Source organism: Ascaphus truei, chromosome 2, assembly GCF_040206685.1.
Source record: "Ascaphus truei isolate aAscTru1 chromosome 2, aAscTru1.hap1, whole genome shotgun sequence".
NCBI lineage: Eukaryota > Metazoa > Chordata > Amphibia > Anura > Ascaphidae > Ascaphus > Ascaphus truei.
The window spans coordinates 71,323,859-71,341,488 of record NC_134484.1 but is presented as its reverse complement, the minus strand read 5'-3'; the positions used below and the strand labels follow the sequence as shown (position 1 = coordinate 71,341,488).

The 17,630-nt window shown below is 41.8% G+C and overlaps 1 protein-coding gene across 7 annotated transcripts in view; it reads right to left on the bottom strand.

The window, feature by feature from the left end:
• Positions 1–17,630, bottom strand: part of INTS8 (integrator complex subunit 8) — a 53,258-nt gene that overhangs the window by 20,273 nt on the left and 15,355 nt on the right. For all 7 annotated transcript variants that reach the window (XR_012795136.1, XM_075582696.1, XM_075582694.1 and 4 more), the window contains 7 exons: positions 14,440–14,491; positions 10,929–11,111; positions 9,963–10,070; positions 7,738–7,890; positions 5,941–6,041; positions 2,295–2,436; positions 344–414 (listed from right to left, as the gene is read on the bottom strand). Coding sequence is in view for 6 of the 7 variants with exons in the window: in XM_075582696.1 (XP_075438811.1) it covers positions 344–414; positions 2,295–2,436; positions 5,941–6,041; positions 7,738–7,890; positions 9,963–10,070; positions 10,929–11,111; positions 14,440–14,491 (810 nt within the window). In the remaining variant the exon portion in view is untranslated. The remainder of the gene's footprint in view (positions 1–343; positions 415–2,294; positions 2,437–5,940; positions 6,042–7,737; positions 7,891–9,962; positions 10,071–10,928; positions 11,112–14,439; positions 14,492–17,630) is intronic.

The window sequence follows — 17,630 nt, the reverse complement described above, 5'->3', positions numbered from 1 at the left end:
GATATTCATTAACCTGTGATTGTGCCAATATCACTCAAACGCCGATTGACTTCAAATGGGAGTTTCCGTGCGATAGTGCCCTGATCGGTATTTTTGCAGTTTAATGAATAACCCAAATGTTCAATAAATGTACACGATAAGAAATACATTACATACACCCTCCTCTGTCAGAGCCGAGGTAAAGCATGAAAATCAAGCTTCAGCGGTGTGGTCCATACATGACATCCCATGGCCACAGCAGAAGTACTATATTGCTGTGTATGGACACGCACTTTGGTTTCATCAATAGGACAAAATACCTCTCTCATGCTTAAACCCAAGGCTGTCATGTTTAAACACTTACTTTAAAAATGTCGCGATTGTTCTTTTCGCAGAGTCTGAGGCTTGTTCAAACTTCAATGACCTGGAACATACCTAAGGGATTTAACGTTAGGGGCACATTAAAGATTTACCATATTGTATTTTCAGTTTAGTTTGCAGTCCAAATAATGCCTACCAAATGTCAGACTACAAAACAGGAATTCTTTCATTAAATGGATTTCAAATGCTGTAAAGCTATAGTTTTGAGTGATAATTGTGTGGCTGCACCTCAAGCTCTGATCTGCATGGCTTGTTATATTTGCTTTCAGTCTTCTGTTTTATATTTCATGTAGTGTATAACAGACATATAATGCCCCTATAAACACACGAGTATAATGATGGATGTAATTAACATGGCAGAAAGAATTAAGTATTCTAATCAACATGGCACACGAAAGGTTAAGGGTAATTAGCAAATGGTCTTAAAAAGACAAGAATTGCTTTTATGGCCTGTCAAAACAAAGACCAGGCCTAGTTTTAAGTGTTTTATAGGACTAAAAAGGTATCTGGGGTCAAAACCTGGGTTTGCAAGTGGGGGGATTGAAATGGCTTCACAATTCTTTCATGACAGAGGGTAATACACCAAAGCCTTTTAACTGTACCTTGAAAGGCATTCCTGGGGGGGGGATCTGTGGAATACTAGGGGGTGTGGAAAAGATGACAGCCCAAAGCTTTGGGTAAAGTTACTAAATGTGAAATATCCTGGCCCTGACAGCAATTCGCAAGAATAACAAATGGAAATTTGTCACAGTTGCAATTACCCAAATCAAATGATGCCAAACTTAATGATTAGGAGGTGCAAAGAACAGATACTCGTTTCTCATGCAAAAGGAGAAGTTAGGTTGTCATATTTCATATCCAGGGGTGCACATTAAGTACACAGACGCAACAGTGAAGATTGCGTTTGTCCAAGTAGTAAAGAAACAAAGTTATGAAATCTTTTATATATTGAGGCAAAGTTTAAAGGTCAAAAGAAAGGTATTCTTTCCTTCAAATCGCAAAAATATCATCCAGAGATTGAAGAAAGGGGTGGGTTGAGAACACAGCCAAAAGGGGGACATGCATTGTTTTCAATTAAAGAATTTTAGGATATAAACCCTGCAATTGAGTTTTGCAATCAGAATCACACAGAGGTATGTTTTGGGACCAGACACGTGAATTCTCATCTTTCATACTCCAGTGACCTCTCTGGGAAAAACTTGTTACATGTTCTGTGGTAACGTATAGGAAATCTTTGTTTATACTTTTTATTTGAAGAAACACTCTTCATTTTTAAACTGTATTTTCTTGTAATGATCTTTTTCTGTAACATAAGCTTTGTACTTTTTTTATATTAAAGTTAAACTTTAATAAGTAATTCTTTGGGCTCTGATTTGAACTGTTGCCCGCTTTGTTGAGAGTAATTGACATAATCGGACACATTTTGCTATAACAGATTTTTGTGTGTTAAGTGCATAGTTTTCATAGTAAACAGGGACCAATAGACACTGCAAAAATATATATATTGTGTGGGTGAAAGGTGAGTCAACTAGTTAGCTGTGTGCATTAAACCAGGTCACATATGTCACATGTTCACAGCTGTGTCATTCGTGACAAATGTGACAGATTGAGGGGAGATACAATTCATTTGAGGGACCGCCTGAGTTTAAGACCGGATCAGCTAGATAGCTGTGTATTAACCATGGTCACATATACTAGTCACTTTCTCACAGGTGTGCCGTATGTGACAATGGAGACTTTGTATTAACCCTTTGCGGGCCAGGGGGCCACGGCACCAGTGTGCCACGGCCCCTCAGGCGCTTGCGACCATTTTACTTTACCGTCACCGACGACGGAATGAGTCTCTCCCATCTCCATTCCTCTTCCCGTAAGACCTGTAGAGTGCGAAACCAAAACAAGAGACCCTCTCCCAGGGTGCATGGTTTATCTCGTACCTCAAGAAGATAGTCTAGTTTCTCTTTGCTGGGCCTCATGAAGAGCTGGTTAAACTGCACACTGATGTGCCGCCCCTGAAGGATATCACACACTGTGTTGCATGCACAGACTTTAAAACAGGCCTCAGCCACAACTTCATTCCTGCAGGCAAAAAATACATATATATGTAACAGGGCTAAAGAAACCATTTCACTACAGATTACTTTGGGATATAAAACAGAAACCAATAAAGGACAACTGACTCATTTCATCCTAAAAATTGGATTAAGATTTGAGTTCTGGTTTTACCTGGGCTATAAACAGATGATATACTCCCAGAACATTGGATGTTATCCTGGTTCAATGCCACTCTTGGAAAGTAACAGAGTATGCCAGTGTACAGTATGTGTACAATAACGGACAGACAAAATAATACATTAGGCATAATCTATTTAATACACAAGTCTTTGTATTTGAGGTTTTCCATGGTATTTGTCATAGTTAGACGTAAAGTTGAATAAACTAAAATACATTAACCTCTTCCCTGCCAGAGGAGACTTCAATGCATTGCAGATTATTTTTCTAGTGAAAGGGCAAGGCTTGTTATATAGTGTGCGCGCGTGCCAGTGCGAACGTGTGTGCACTTGCTGCATGCTTTTTCTGTGTAAGCTGTGAGCTGAGAAGGTAGTGTGTGTTTGTGTGTGTATGTATGTGTATTTTATTATTTATTAAAAAAAAACACATTGGTAAAAATAAAATATTTATTAACATTGTGCACACACACATACATACACACATACATACATACGCACACACATATACATACATACATACACACACACACACACATTTCAGCGTCGGTAGCGGCGCAAAATCATTCTATTCCCCATCTTCCCCGCTGTCGGCCGGATGCACGCTCCCCGCCATATAGAAGGGCTGACTAAACTCAGCCAATTATAAGTGCAGCGCGCACGGCGTACCGCACGCAGCCACTAAATAACAGCCCTAAGGCCTTGGACATAGTAAGCGCTTAGGTGCTGCCGCTCGCTCTCGCTTGCTGCCGCTCGCTCTACCAGGAGCTTTTTGCTGTCCTTGCAGAGGAGACAGCAAGCGCTTGGGAGGCGGGTATCACTGTGTGTGTGTGTGTCACTTTGAAGTGATCTGTGTGTTTGTGTGTCACTGGGGAACGTGTGTGTGTGTGTGTGTGTGTGTGTGTGTGTGTGTGTGTGTGTGTGTGTGTGTGTGTGTGTGTATATTATATAATATTTAAAATTTTTTAAAAAAGACATGTGAGAGTAAATTATTTATTAACATTGTGCAACTTTGATAAATATATTCGCGCACACACATCACACACCACACATACACATACACACTGGTACACACACACATACACACACACATGCACACATACACACTGGTACACACACACACACACACACACACACATACACACACACACACATACACACACTCACATGGACACACACACATACATACATACACACACACACACACACACACACATGCATGCACATGCACATGCACACACACACACACATACATGCACACACACACATACATGCACACACACACAGACACACGGGGCAGAAGGGGGCACATCACCCGCTCACCCCCGGCAGCGCAAGCCCCCTCCATCTCCCACAGGCTGACAGCCACAGGGATCGGGCAGATGGAGGAACATCACCCGCTCACCCCCGGCAGCGCAAGCCCCCTCCATCTCCCGCAGGCTGACAGCCACAGGGATCGGGCAGATGGAGGAACATCACCCGCTCCCCCCCGGCGGCGCAAGCCCCCTCCATCTCCCGCAGGCTGACAGCCACAGGGATCGGGCAGAAGGTACACTCACTCCGCTGGCGCCAGACCCCGTTCACATTTCCCTGCTCTCCTTCCATTGGTTGCTGAGGCGTCACGTGAGCGGACTCAGCGCGTGAATTTAAAATTTCACTGTCGGCTCTGTTCAAGCGCGCCTCAGCAAGCAACGGAAAGCATGCGCGAGCCCCTACTAAAGCCGCTTTAATTGCGACTGTAGGGGCTCAGTGGCAAGCAGCAGCAGCAAGCGAGAGCAAGCAAGCAGTAACCATGCCCTGGGCCTTAGGCATGCAAAGGAAGGTGTAAGATTGGTCAGTTTTTACCCTTTTTTATCTTCAGTGTAAATTGCCAAGTGCAAATTAACATCTACAGCCATATAAAATGTTTAATGGTATTGCAGTGTAAGCCGCGCGGTATATCGTACTTTTCATGCACACATCTGTGCACTGCCTGCGGCAGCTACCACATTGGTGTCGCTTGTGGGAAGGCTGGAGGCACGCGGGGGAAGGCTGGAGGCTCCCCGTGTCCCCCCCCACCGGCCGCCCCAGGGGACAGTCATCCACGCTCCCCCCTGTGGCCAAGCAGGGTTAAGTGCGCTGCGAGGGGGGAAGGTGCGCCGAGGGGAAAGGTAGCGGGGAGGTGAGGTGTGGGTGAGGGGAGGTGAGCTGTGGGTGAGGGGTGCTGTGGGTGAGGGTGGGGGGGGAGCCAGCGGGGAGGTGAGCTATGGGTGAGTGGGTTGGAAAGTGGGTTACACTTACCAAGGTCGGTGTGTGAGTCCGCAGGGGGGGTGACAGTCTCAGGAGGTATGGTGAGTCTGCAGGGGTGAGAGTCTGTGGCAGAATGTGTGTGTGTCTGTGTGTGTCACAGTGGAGTAGGTGTGTCTGTGATGTCAGCGTACCTCTTGGCCAATGAGAGTCGTGGGGGAGGCGGGCGGACCGACGGACCAATGAGAATCCCCACATCTACTAACAATCAAATAACTTTAAATTTTATATATATATATATATATATATATATATATATATATATATATAATATTTGTATTAGAAAATACTAAACAAACAATCTTTAATATTGTTTGTAGGTTTCTGATCCCCCGGGTGAGAGCCTTCATTACCTTGTGAAAGATGTGCCTCTCCCTCCCTCCCAGGATGTAGCATTGGCCTTTTAGTTTCCCCAATACAGCATTACCAGCTTTCCACTGTGAGAAGAAAGAGGCAGACCCCAGCAGCATCCCTCATATCCGCACGATATCTTCTTGACAAATCGTGCTTATTGAAACCCTGGCTATGATGTGACTTTTCTTGCTGTGCTTTAGGTGCACAGTGATGATCATGAAAAGCTCAAACAAATAAATAAAAAAAATCTCGCGTGTACAATGTAATTTTGACAGGCAAAAAAAACAACAACAAAAAACATGTCAACTAAGTGGTGTTATTCTAGAAGTCACTATTTGACGCTAGAAGACACCTTCCAGCCTTTTCACTTGAATGGATGGTGTCTTCAGGTGACAGAAGGCGTCTTCTGGAGTAACAGAGCCTAGTAAATATGGGCCTCATTGACTTACCCAGGAGTAACACATGCATTCAGTATGTGGTATTATATAAGCTATAGTAAAATCCTTGTTGGGGGTGGGAGGAAGTCCTCAATATAGACCTTGCTCTCTACTCCCATCTTGTGTTAGCTGCGCCTTGCTCTGGATTATTACTTAGTAGGATAGTTACAATAATAATGTAATTGTAGCTCCTTTGGACGCAGAAGACACCTTGTTCTGTAACGGAGGGAATGAAATGATTTACTTTAGTTCCTGTCAAAGAGAACCAATGTTTTTACCCGTGCTGAGCTTTCTGGAAGAGCTCTCTCAGAACCGACTGTCTGAACTGGTCCGGTAAACTGTACGTGTGATTATCCTCAAAAAAAATCTTTACTATGCCCTGAAAAGAGAGAAGAAACCGGAACGTTACTAGCGAAAAATTTATTTGCGTACAATACCCAATAAAAGGTGCAGCCCCTTAGTATTAAACAAAACAAAAATGGTTCAAATGACAGTTTAACATCAGCATCAAATGATGAGTTTAACTGCAAAAGGGCACTAGCGGGATTCTTTGTCTAAAATGTTGCCACGTGTTATGGAAAGTGGTCACATTGTATTGTATTGTATTGTATGTCTTTATTTATATAGCGCCATTAATGTACATAGAGCTTCACAGTAGTAATACATGTGGTAATCAAATAAATAACAGCTCATGGGAATAAGTGCTTTAGACATAAAAGTAACATTAAGAGGAGTCCCTGCCCCGAGGAGCTTACAGTCTAATTGGTAGGTAGGGAGAACGTACAGAGACAGTAGGAGGGAGTTCTGGTAAGTGCGTCTGCACGGGGCCAAGCTTTATGTATCATGTGTTCAGAATATCCACAGTGCTATTCGTATGCTTCTTTAAGCAAGTGTGTCTTAAGGTGGGTTTTAAAGGTGGATAGAGAGGGTGCTAGTCGGGTACTGAGGGGAAGGGCATTCCAGAGGTGTGGGGCAGTCACATGGAACAGGTTAAGTGCTTAGGGGTCATATGACATGAGAAATTATATAATGTGAACCAATTTTAAGGGATAAGAATGAATACATATAGGCCAACCTCTTTGGTGGAAACATTTATTTGTGCTGGGAAACTACTGTATATACAATGCCCACGGTTTCACGTGAACATGCTGAATGTGTTGATGTCTTGACAGCAATTGCCTGCACTTCTGTACACTGTTTTATTTACCAATCGTGGCATGGACACTTGTACACCGTTCTCCCTGCAGGTCTCCAACAGTAACGCAGAATAGAAGACTGGGATAGGAGATTTCCGGTAAAATAATTTGGATTTAGTAATTTAGGGCAAGAAATAGCGGCTTTCCATCTCCCAATGACAGGTCAATAATACCAAGGGGCACCCAACAATGCACTCCCCATCTCCCACCTGCAGTGGTAACGCGAGACCTCATTATTCCTGCAGACGCCTGGCGGCGAGCTGTCAATCACTGCCATGCTCCCCATTTGTACACCACAGAATGCAGTGTGTGCAAGTCACGTGACAGGCCACGACGCGCGTCTTTACCCTGCCGCGAGGAGCGGAGAAGAACATGCGGAGGGAAGGGGTGCAGAGTGCATTATCCGGTCATTTGTGAATTCCTTGCAATATGTGAATTGCATTGGCACACTACGTGTCATAATATAATGAAATCATTGAAAACAAGTACTGCTGTAGTCACTAAGTGAAGTATAAATGGAAACTCGGCTTGAGACCTGCATGTGTTGATGCAATATGCTGCTTTTTATACCGCATAAGGAATCAAAAATCAACGTAACTGGAAATGTACAGATGCAAGATTGGAAAGATGTTACCTGCAAGCACCGATCCCTAAAGATTAAACATTAGTAATTCCGTTTTAGTTTTGACATCTCTTAAAATATGTGAATACCAACTGAACCAGCAAAAAAAAAATGATATTGGGTTATATGTTGGGAGAAGAAACTGCCTGACATGACCGGCAAGTCATCCGACAAACATGACTTCACGCCCTGGTAAATGGAAGTGTACATGCACGGCTAATGACATCACGGTAACAGCAGCCTCCTATCCCCATTACCTGGTAATTGCCAATCTTCATGTAGTTATGGATCTGACTGTAAGGCGTCGACAGTAGCGAGACCACATTTGAAGGTGCAAGGACGCCACAAGCTTGACAGTACCCGGCCAATCTCTGCTCGTCTACTGAGCAGTGAACAGATACTGCACCAATCTAAAATAGAGAGGAGTCGATGACAGATAAGAACCCCTTGGCCGACCTCACCTGCCCGTTGTGAAACCTCAGACCCTGTTAAATCCTCATAACTTTTTTTTCTCCATATTTCAGGTAGCCTTGTGTCTATCCCAAGCACTTTATATCTCCCTTTCTATAATAACCTCTACTAGACCCCTGTTTGGAGGTCATAGAATGAATCCACAACCCTTTCTATTAAGTACCTCAGCACATTTCCCAAGCTTCCCACCCTCCAGCTTCAGAGCAGGACCTGTGGCTCTAGTACACCTATTTCCCGGAAATATGCTTCGCTTACGCACCTGGTTGAATACCTAAATAGATTTTAAACAGTCTATGAAATATATCCCCTTATCTCCTCAGAGTTGTACACAGTGTGGACCCTTAGTTTCTCCCGACTCCAAGAAGCAATTTTCTCTCCCAGAATCCTCTACTTGTCTCAAGCCCAATATTTATCACCCACCAACCATTCAAATGAGGACAGTGACATCAGCTCATCAAACGAGACCGAACGCTTCGTCTGATCCTATTCATGCTGTTCTATATCAAGCAGCAGGGACTCGCACACTTTGAAAAGTTACAGGAGGTTTACACAAAGGAGCTTTGAGGCCATGGGAGCCCTGTCAAACTTTTTTATTTTATTGTTTTGAGAGGCGATTGACAAATTCATTTCAGAAGTACGAGACATCAAAATAAAATCACACAGGATGTAGAATTCATAAACAATTTTTTTTAGAAAATCCTCAATGACAGTCAAAACGACTACAATAAGGTAAATAATAAAGTGGATATTTTTTGCACTGCTATTTTTATTTGTGCCACCCTTTTTTCTTGCTTTGAGCATACAGATTGTGTTATAGGTAATAATATTTTCTTATATGAAGTTGTATCCATTCTAGGACTAGTAAACCTTAATTGTTTGCTTTGTATACTTTATAGAGAATGATCTTCCAAGTTATTTTGTCGTGGTGGCAGATCTACAAATCGTTATATTTTTGTATTTTTCAATATGAACAGACAACACAGAAGTTAAAGTGTCCAAAAAATAAATCCCCAATTGCGCAAAAGGAAAAAAAATAGTGGTCTGTGCAAAAAGAGAGGGAATTCCCCACTCCAAACTCACTCACAAGATTTCTTCTTGATATAGATGCGTAAAAATAGATAGGTGGAACAGACTGATGGACACTACCTCCATCACCCAAACCGTGACCTCGGATAGAGATCAAGGGAGATAAGGTCCGCCTTCTGTTACCGTGCACCCCACAACTGGAACAGTCTACCGAGACTCTCACAGCAGCCACCAGTCTAAGCTCTTTCAAAACTAAAGCTGTCTCACATTTTAATCTGGTCTGTAACAGTTACATACGCTTATAATATATATTATTATCTTTAACTGTGCATGCAATGTCTTGTATATAATGTATACCCTGTTCACTTGTATAACTGTATTTATAACCATGTACTTGTCACCATAACACAGTGCCCAGCACATAAGTGAAAACGGGAGGTAACTCTCAATGTATTACTTCCTGGTAAAACATTTTATAAATAAATAAGGAGAAGAACAGCATACAAAGTGTAATCCAATGTAATAAATCTTGTAAAAGTATAAGAGATGTGCAGTGCACTCACAATATTCAAATAATAAACGCACATTTGGAGTGCAAATAACTCAGATTACGCTTTGAAAGCCGTTCTTCTTTTCCCTTCTCCTGATCGCTCAAGAGCTCGATCCGAGGTCGCAGTTTGGGTTACGGAGGCGTTATCCAAGAGTCAGACCCACCTATCTATTTTTACATATCTACATCAAGAAGACATCTTGGGAGTGAGTTTGGAGTGGGGAATTCTCCCTTTTTTGCACAGATCCCCCTCTGGTTTTTATTTTTCCTTTTGCGCTATAGGCGGTTTTGGACGTTTCTTTTCTCTCTGGGTGAGAGAGATATACCCGGGCTGCAGGGAGACAGGATTTCAATCTCAGATACATTTTTTTTTGCATTGCACCACGTGTATTTAAAGTTGCGCTCTTCTGTTGTCCTAAAAAGTTAAAAACTTACCTTGGAAACCAGTTGTTCAGTCTGAAAGAAATGGTCTCTGGCTTTCTCATAACACTGCGGGTTTGTGGACCCTTGCTGGAAATAAAGCGTGCCCAAGTCATAGCACACCTGCAAAACAATGAGAAAGGGGAAAGAATATTCCCATGATGGTCATCTCAAGGTTACAGGTGAAAAAAAGGACAAGCAAGTGTCCCGAAGCAAATTCAGAGATTCCAAACTCCATATAAAATGAAGAGAGAGAGAGAGAGAGGAAGAGAGAGAAAGAGAGAGAGAAAGAGAGAGAGAGGAAGAGAGAGAGAGGAAGAGAGAGAGACCCAATTTACCAATCCCTAAATACATATTGTTTGTTCTGTGACCCCTTTTGTGTGCAGCTTGGCAAGTTATATATCTGAAGCAGGAAGAAGGGTGGTCCTGTTTTATACCTGCCTAGCAGGTTTTTTTTTGTCCTTCCCTCAACAAAGAGGAAGAGCTTGGCCCATTTGTATAGGCTGCCGTGGGGAGGTAAAGGAAATCTATATTGAAGTAGCAATTTAATGCAGAATTACAACAAATGATACCGTTAATATAGATTCTATTTGTCTTTATACCTAATTCTATCTTTACACAGAAATATTGAAACGTTCAAATAGTCAAGAAGATTTAAGTAACTGTAAACACGCACATTAGTCCCCCCCTCCAATCATTCTCCCAACTGTGGAAAGCATAATTTCTCAAACCTATCCTCAGCACCCAGACTCAGACCGACCACCCAACATTCTTTCCATGTGCAAGTGCAATAATAATAATATTGGTTATTCCTAAAGCGTGCTGTGGTTGGAGGTCCCCGAGGAGAGGTTTGAGCACCACTGGTGTGAAACGAGTATAAACTTTCCACTGGAGCAGCTTTTGTTTCTTTTTACTTTAGAGCTCATCTTACCCCTAAAATGCCAAGATTACAGCAGAAAAACCTGTGCTTTACTCTCTGACCTGGCAGTGCATTTCTTCTGAACTAATTTTTAATCCTGCTGTTGAACTCCCAGTTTCCCCATTAATCATGCCGGGCTCAGCAGCCAATAGATCCAAGGTTCTCATGGTATGAACGTAGAAATCTTTCTTTAATTTCAGAGCTTCTTCTAGCACTGTGATGGAATCATCTGCCTGCTCCCTTAGCTGCAAAAAAAACCAAAATCAACACGCATTTATCTAAATGCCAATTTTAGAAATGTACAAGAAACTGCAGTGTAATTCAACAAACGAAAATACAGACACGGTCTATCTATAGGGCAAAATCACTACAAGATATACACTTCGTCTAAATGTTTTATCACCTAATTAGAAGTGTTATCTGATCACTGCCAAAAAAAATCCTTTTGAGAATATATATATATATATATATACACGCACATTTTAAAGTTATGGTGTGTGAAAAAGGCAACAAAAACCTCCACCGTTAGCGTACAGCCAATAAAGAATAACCCTGCCTTTCAACCATTATCACCTCGCATACAGTGCTCCCACTGCAGCAAGGGATTCTGGGAAATGACATGAAAATGAGCACACAATGTGTCACCTTTCGCCTGGAATATCCATTCACATGGAGCCCATTTAAGTTGTATCGCCGTTCACACAGCTTTTAAACACAGCATGGGACTAGAAAAGCAAGTACAGACCCTTACTGCAGCGGGAGCACTGTATGCGAGGTGATAATGGTTGAAAGGCAGGGTTGCAGACCTGTCTAAGACATGTGAATGTGCTCACAAGTGATATCCTTTATTGGCTACATAATAACGGTGGAGGTTTTCTGTCGCTTTTTTCTCCCACCATAACTTAAAATGTATGATATATATGTATATATATGGGTTGCAGACTTGTCTAAGACATGCAAATGAACATACAGTAATATTTACAGTTGCTTTATGCTTTACTGTGGAGGGTTTTTGTCACTTTTTTTACCCACCATAACCTTAATGACAGTGGTGATTACCTAGTCTAGTCTCAAACCTGCTTTGCCATTAAGACCAGCCTCACACTGATGATACCCATCAAGGTTGAAACATGTATGTGAGTAGGTCTAATGGCTTTGCATCTCATTCCAGCCTCTGTTTAAAAGCTGTGTTTAAAACAGCATGCATTGGCTTAAGGATTGGCTTGTGTAATACGAGCTTGAGACAAAAGGTGGCACTGAGTGCTCATTTGCATGTCATTTCCCAGAATCCTTTGCTGCAGTGGAAGCGCTGTATGCTGGGTGACAATGGGGAAAGACAGGGTTGCAGACCTGTCTAAGACATGCAAATGAACATACAGTAATATTTACAGTTGCTTTATGCTTTACTGTGGAGGGTTTTTGTCACTTTTTTTACCCACCATAACCTTAATGACAGTGGTGATTACCTAGTCTAGTCTCAAACCTGCTTTGCCATTAAGACCAGCCTCACACTGATGATACCCATCAAGGTTGAAACATGTATGTGAGTAGGTCTAATGGCTTTGCATCTCATTCCAGCCTCTGTTTAAAAGCTGTGTTTAAAACAGCATGCATTGGCTTAAGGACAAAAGGTGGCACTGAGTGCTCATTTGCATGTCATTTCCCAGAATCCTTTGCTGCAGTGGAAGCGCTGTATGCTGGGTGACAATGGGGAAAGACAGGGTTGCAGACCTGTCTAAGACATGCAAATGAACATACAGTAATATTTACAGTTGCTATATATATATATATATTTTTTTTCCTCAGTAAAGCTGTAATGGAAACATTTCCTAGACGTCACAAGGGGCGGCACTTCTGGGAACGTCGTATGAAGTTGGTTCGTTGTCCACGGGGAAATCCATCGGGGCGGTGAACTCGATCGGAACGAAAGATGAAGGCGCTCCACAGCCATCACGACCGCGTGATTGCTACCCCAGGTAGTCACATGGTCGTGATCCGGGAAGACCGGCGGCGCTAGTGTGCCGCTACTGTCTTCTGGCACAGGAAGGGTTAAAATATAGATTTGAGAAGCCTTAGAAGACTCCACATAGGCTGGCTCACCCATCCCACCCTCCTACTCTCTTCCCCCCCACCATGTCTTTCCCACCCCACACCTTCAGGTAGCACGCTATATATATGCTATAAATAAGTTAGCAACCGATACACCGTGAGCTAGATGTTGTCTCAGTCAGTCTAGTCTTGTCCTATGTTGTCATTCGTACCGCTATGTAATATGTTCATAAATGCATTTTGATTCACATTTAATTTTCACTGCATATGTCACTGCTACGGTATAATTTGTTCCTGTACTTTACATCAATAAAAATTCAAGTTATATATATAAAAAAAAAAAAAATACTCCCCATAGACAGTACCGCTTGTTTAAAGTATATCAAACACAAGAGACTAAAAGGCCCCTACTCTACAGAATATGCGGTGAGGTCAGCTCCATTCAAATGAATGGGACTAAACTTTTCTGCTGTATGGGACACTGCTTAACCGCATATCCTCTTCCTTAATGTTACTTTTATGTCTAAAGCACTTATTCCCATGATCTGTTATTTATATTATCTGTTATTTATTCGATTATCACATGTATTACTACTGTGAAGCGCTATGTACATTAATGGCGCTATATAAATAAAGACATACAATACAATATAAAACACGGGCCTAAGTCAGTTACGCTCTGCTGTCCCTATATCCTGTCACACAGATGCAAAAACAACTACTTCCAAAGCAACGTATTTCTTCTTTCATAAGCAAACCACACTGGTCACCTCCAGTTTTGCATTGTAACCGGGTGTTGGTAGGACCTCTCACTCTGCACCCTGCCCTTTTCTTTTCTGCGCTACAATGAAAACCCCAAAATCAACTGCACACTGCAAAAGAAATGTCAAGTTAATTTACTTCAGGTACAGACGTTGCATTTCCCCCCCTCTTAAGGGCTGAGGATTTCTCAAAGAGGACGGCAACACAGGGTCATTTAAAAAAAAAAAAAAAAGAAGAAGGTCTTTAAGAGAAGACACCCCCCCTGCTCTGTATTAGACATGCAGCAGCCTACAGCAGTATGGAGTCATTCATTGTAGACTCTTCATTGTCCAAAGGAGGAGCGGCTCAGTGAGTAACGACACTGAATGGCACGGAGTTTGAAGCAAGGGGAACCTAGTTCAATTCCCGGTGTCAGCTCCTTGTGACGTTTGGCAAGTAACTTTATCTCCCTGTGCCTCAGGCACCAAAAAATAGATTGTAAGCTCCACGGGGCAGGGACCTGTGCCTGCAAAATGTCTCTATAAAGCACTATGTAAAACTAGTAGCGCTATACAAGAACATGTTATTATTAATAGGATCCTGCCTTTCATGGAACTGATAATCTTGGGAGTCACTGTAGCTCCAATGGGAAGAGCATGGTGTATGGGCTTCTCTAAACCAGCAGAGTGCAGGTTGTACATGATGGTCTCTGCTTCGCTTCTCGTTGACCAATGTCTCACTCCTACTGGATGTGTTGAATAATACTAAATAAAAGCAACCTACCACTTTTAAAATATTATCAGTGAGCTCTTTCTCCTGTTGAACTTGATTCATTCTGGAAAAGCAAAAACAGAACAGAAATACTTTAGAATATAAAAAGCCAAACAGTCACGCTTCACAGCATCTTGTAAACCTATTCAACAGTGGAGAGGAGCAATCGTGTGTGTTTTTAAAAATAAATAAATCAGTTCTGTAGTATTAAATAATACTTAGTACATTTTTTTTATTTAAAAATTAAACTGCTAATGCCTTTTTTAATGACTTATGCTGAGCATCCTTTGATTTCTAGAGCAGGCTGTAGCCCATCTCCCCAGCAGTGCAAGAGCTTTGTAACATTTTCCTATTTATGATCATTTGTTGTCAATATTCCCAGCAGTTTGAGCTGCAAACTGTAACAATAGATAATGTTACCGTTGTAATATAAGAAAACACTGTAGCTGCTGAGTTACACTGACTGAAGGATTAGTTGAAACTGAAAGGCAGCCATTTAGTGAACCCTGGGAAACAGAATTTTGCTGATCAATCACAGGAGAACAAAATCGATCGACAGCTTACGTAATCAGGTTTCAAAAAAGGTAAGTAAATACTGCATATATTAAAACAACATTTTTTTTTTTAGACTGCCTCTAAGAAAATAAAACAAAAAAACAAGGCGACTGTGAAAAGCCATCATTTGCTAAATTAACTGAAACTCCACAAGGGCCTGCATGGTATTGGAAACATTTGGATTTTTTGTACTACTTGTTTAGATTTTACAAACTCTGCATTTAGTAACATGGGGCCACATCAAGCACCCACTTATGAATTTCAAATATCCAACCAGCATTACCTAGTCCTTTTAAATTAGCCCCTTTCAGGGCAGAAGAATGAGCTACTTACAGGGCTAACTCCTCTAAGGGCAACATTCTTTTTATCATTATGTACTGTTACGAGGAAACAAAAATATTCCGATTTCGAAAACTGAGTTTAATACAGTATAACCATGAACAAAACTAAACTTATGGGAATCGGAACTGTTGGCGCTCAAAAAAGGTGTCCACCGCCCCTTTAATTTCTGAAATCCCTGTGTTCAGGTTGTTTTTACAAGCAATTGTTTCTCCCCCTTTTCCCCCTGCTAACTCCTGCAACCATGTATACACAAAGTAATAGTCAGCATAGTAATGATAGCTGTGCCTGCTGCGCCACCAAAGAGGCATCCCTCAATGTAGCTTCCAAGTCGTACACTTGGTATTTTGATTTCCCTTGGAGTGCCATCATTGCCCAACGATGGTAATTTCTGCTTGCAATATGTCCGGCCCACTGCGATTTAATTTCCCCCCCCATGTGATGAGGTCACAGACCTGTTTGGTTTTCGAACTATTTATTCTATTTCCTGGTTCATCAGGTAATACCCAGCATACATCTCTTCATACTTTGAGTTGTCTCAAGCTACTGAATCATCTTCTCATTTACGGTCTAAGTTTGACAGCAGAGTACACTGGTCAAAAACATACGAGGCACAGTGAAAAGTTCCTTTGAAAGGATTGTTGTTTCTTCCAAATGCGCCCCATCCCATTTTCATTCTCCCGTTAACTTCATTCAAAAGGTTCCCATCCATTGTTCCTTGCTGGTCAAGGTACACAGTCTTCTACTTCTATTCCGTTAACTTAACTTCGATTTATCTGCAGAGTTGGCACATTTGTTGAACATCCCTTTGGTGTTGCAGAGATTCATACGGAGGTCTTCTGGACTTATGGCAAAAATAATGTCATTGGCAAATTGCAGGTGACTCACGTATTCACCATTGATTTTGATTGCTTTTTTCTCCCAATCCAATGTCTTGAACAATTCTACGGTTAATGTGAAAAGCTTCGGTGACCTGGTGTCTCCCAGTTGCACTCCTTTGCGGACCCTTATCTTGCTTGGATATCCGTGTAATCTAATGGCTGATGTGGCATTCTCGTAAATGTTGCAATTCCATCTTTCCTGGGAGCCTTCCCATTCTTCACGGATATTATTGCCTTTGCTACTTCTTAAAAAGCACATGGTAACATCAGTGGTGGTTTCATCTCGCACTTCTTCAACTGGATTATGTCTTGTGTCATCTGTGTTCTCGCACAAATCAAGTAGAAGTCCTCAACTCTCTTTAAAAGTGCACAGCCTTATTGTTGATCCATCGTCTTGTTTGAGTACAATGATTCGCTTCTTCCCAATCATAAGTTGCTGCTTTGTCTTCTTTAAGCATCTTTTTTTTTTTTTTTTAAACGTACTTTTTATTTGAGTTTTTATAAAAAACATAGGGAAAGGGATACAGAAAAAGAAAAAAGGGGCGGGGGAGAAGGGGGAAGGTACCACAATTTTAACACAGGTATCAAAAAAATATAATATATGACAACGCTAGACAACCACATCTCCACACATTATACAGAGTAACCAACTCTCTGAGAGAAAATACAGCCCTCAGTAACTCAAAGATTCACGTATTCCCCCTAGAGTACCAGGGCTCCCAAACTTTTTGAAATCTTCTTGAGTTATGTCTCACATAGGCTGTTAGTCTTTCCATAGATTGCACCTCATTCGAGATAATCTCTCTCCTGGAGGGGGGTTGGGACTTTTTCCAGGCCCCTGCGATTGCACGTCTCGCCGCAGTCAGAATGTGTAACAATAATTTAGATATACAGTATTTTGGTTTAAAATATCTAACGGCTTACCCAGGACCATTATAAGCGGGTCTAGGGGGATTCTGATCCCAATTATTTCTCGTAGCAAATTCTGCACTATTCCCCAAAATATCTTTATTTTGGGGCAAAATCACCAGATATTGGCCATATCCCCGACACCACCGCAACCTCTACAGCAAAGATTCGTGGTCCCTGAATAAATCGGCCTCAAACTCTGAGGCGTCAGATATTATCTGAACATAACTTTATAGATATTCTCTTTACATATTGTGCATAATGATGTATTCGTTGCATTGACCCAAATATCTTGCCAATCTTCCCAAGAAATCTCTGCCTGAAAAACATGGGCCCATTGATCCATATAACGGTGTGTGCAGGGAGCGTTAAATTCCCGAGAGAGAAAAACTTGGTACAATGTTGAGATAAGACCCCACTGATAGTTTATTTTTCTACATAATTCTTTGAATACAGAACACTCTGGGAAAGACCCAGACAACTGCCTAAGATAATGGGAAACTTGTAAAAATCTGAGCA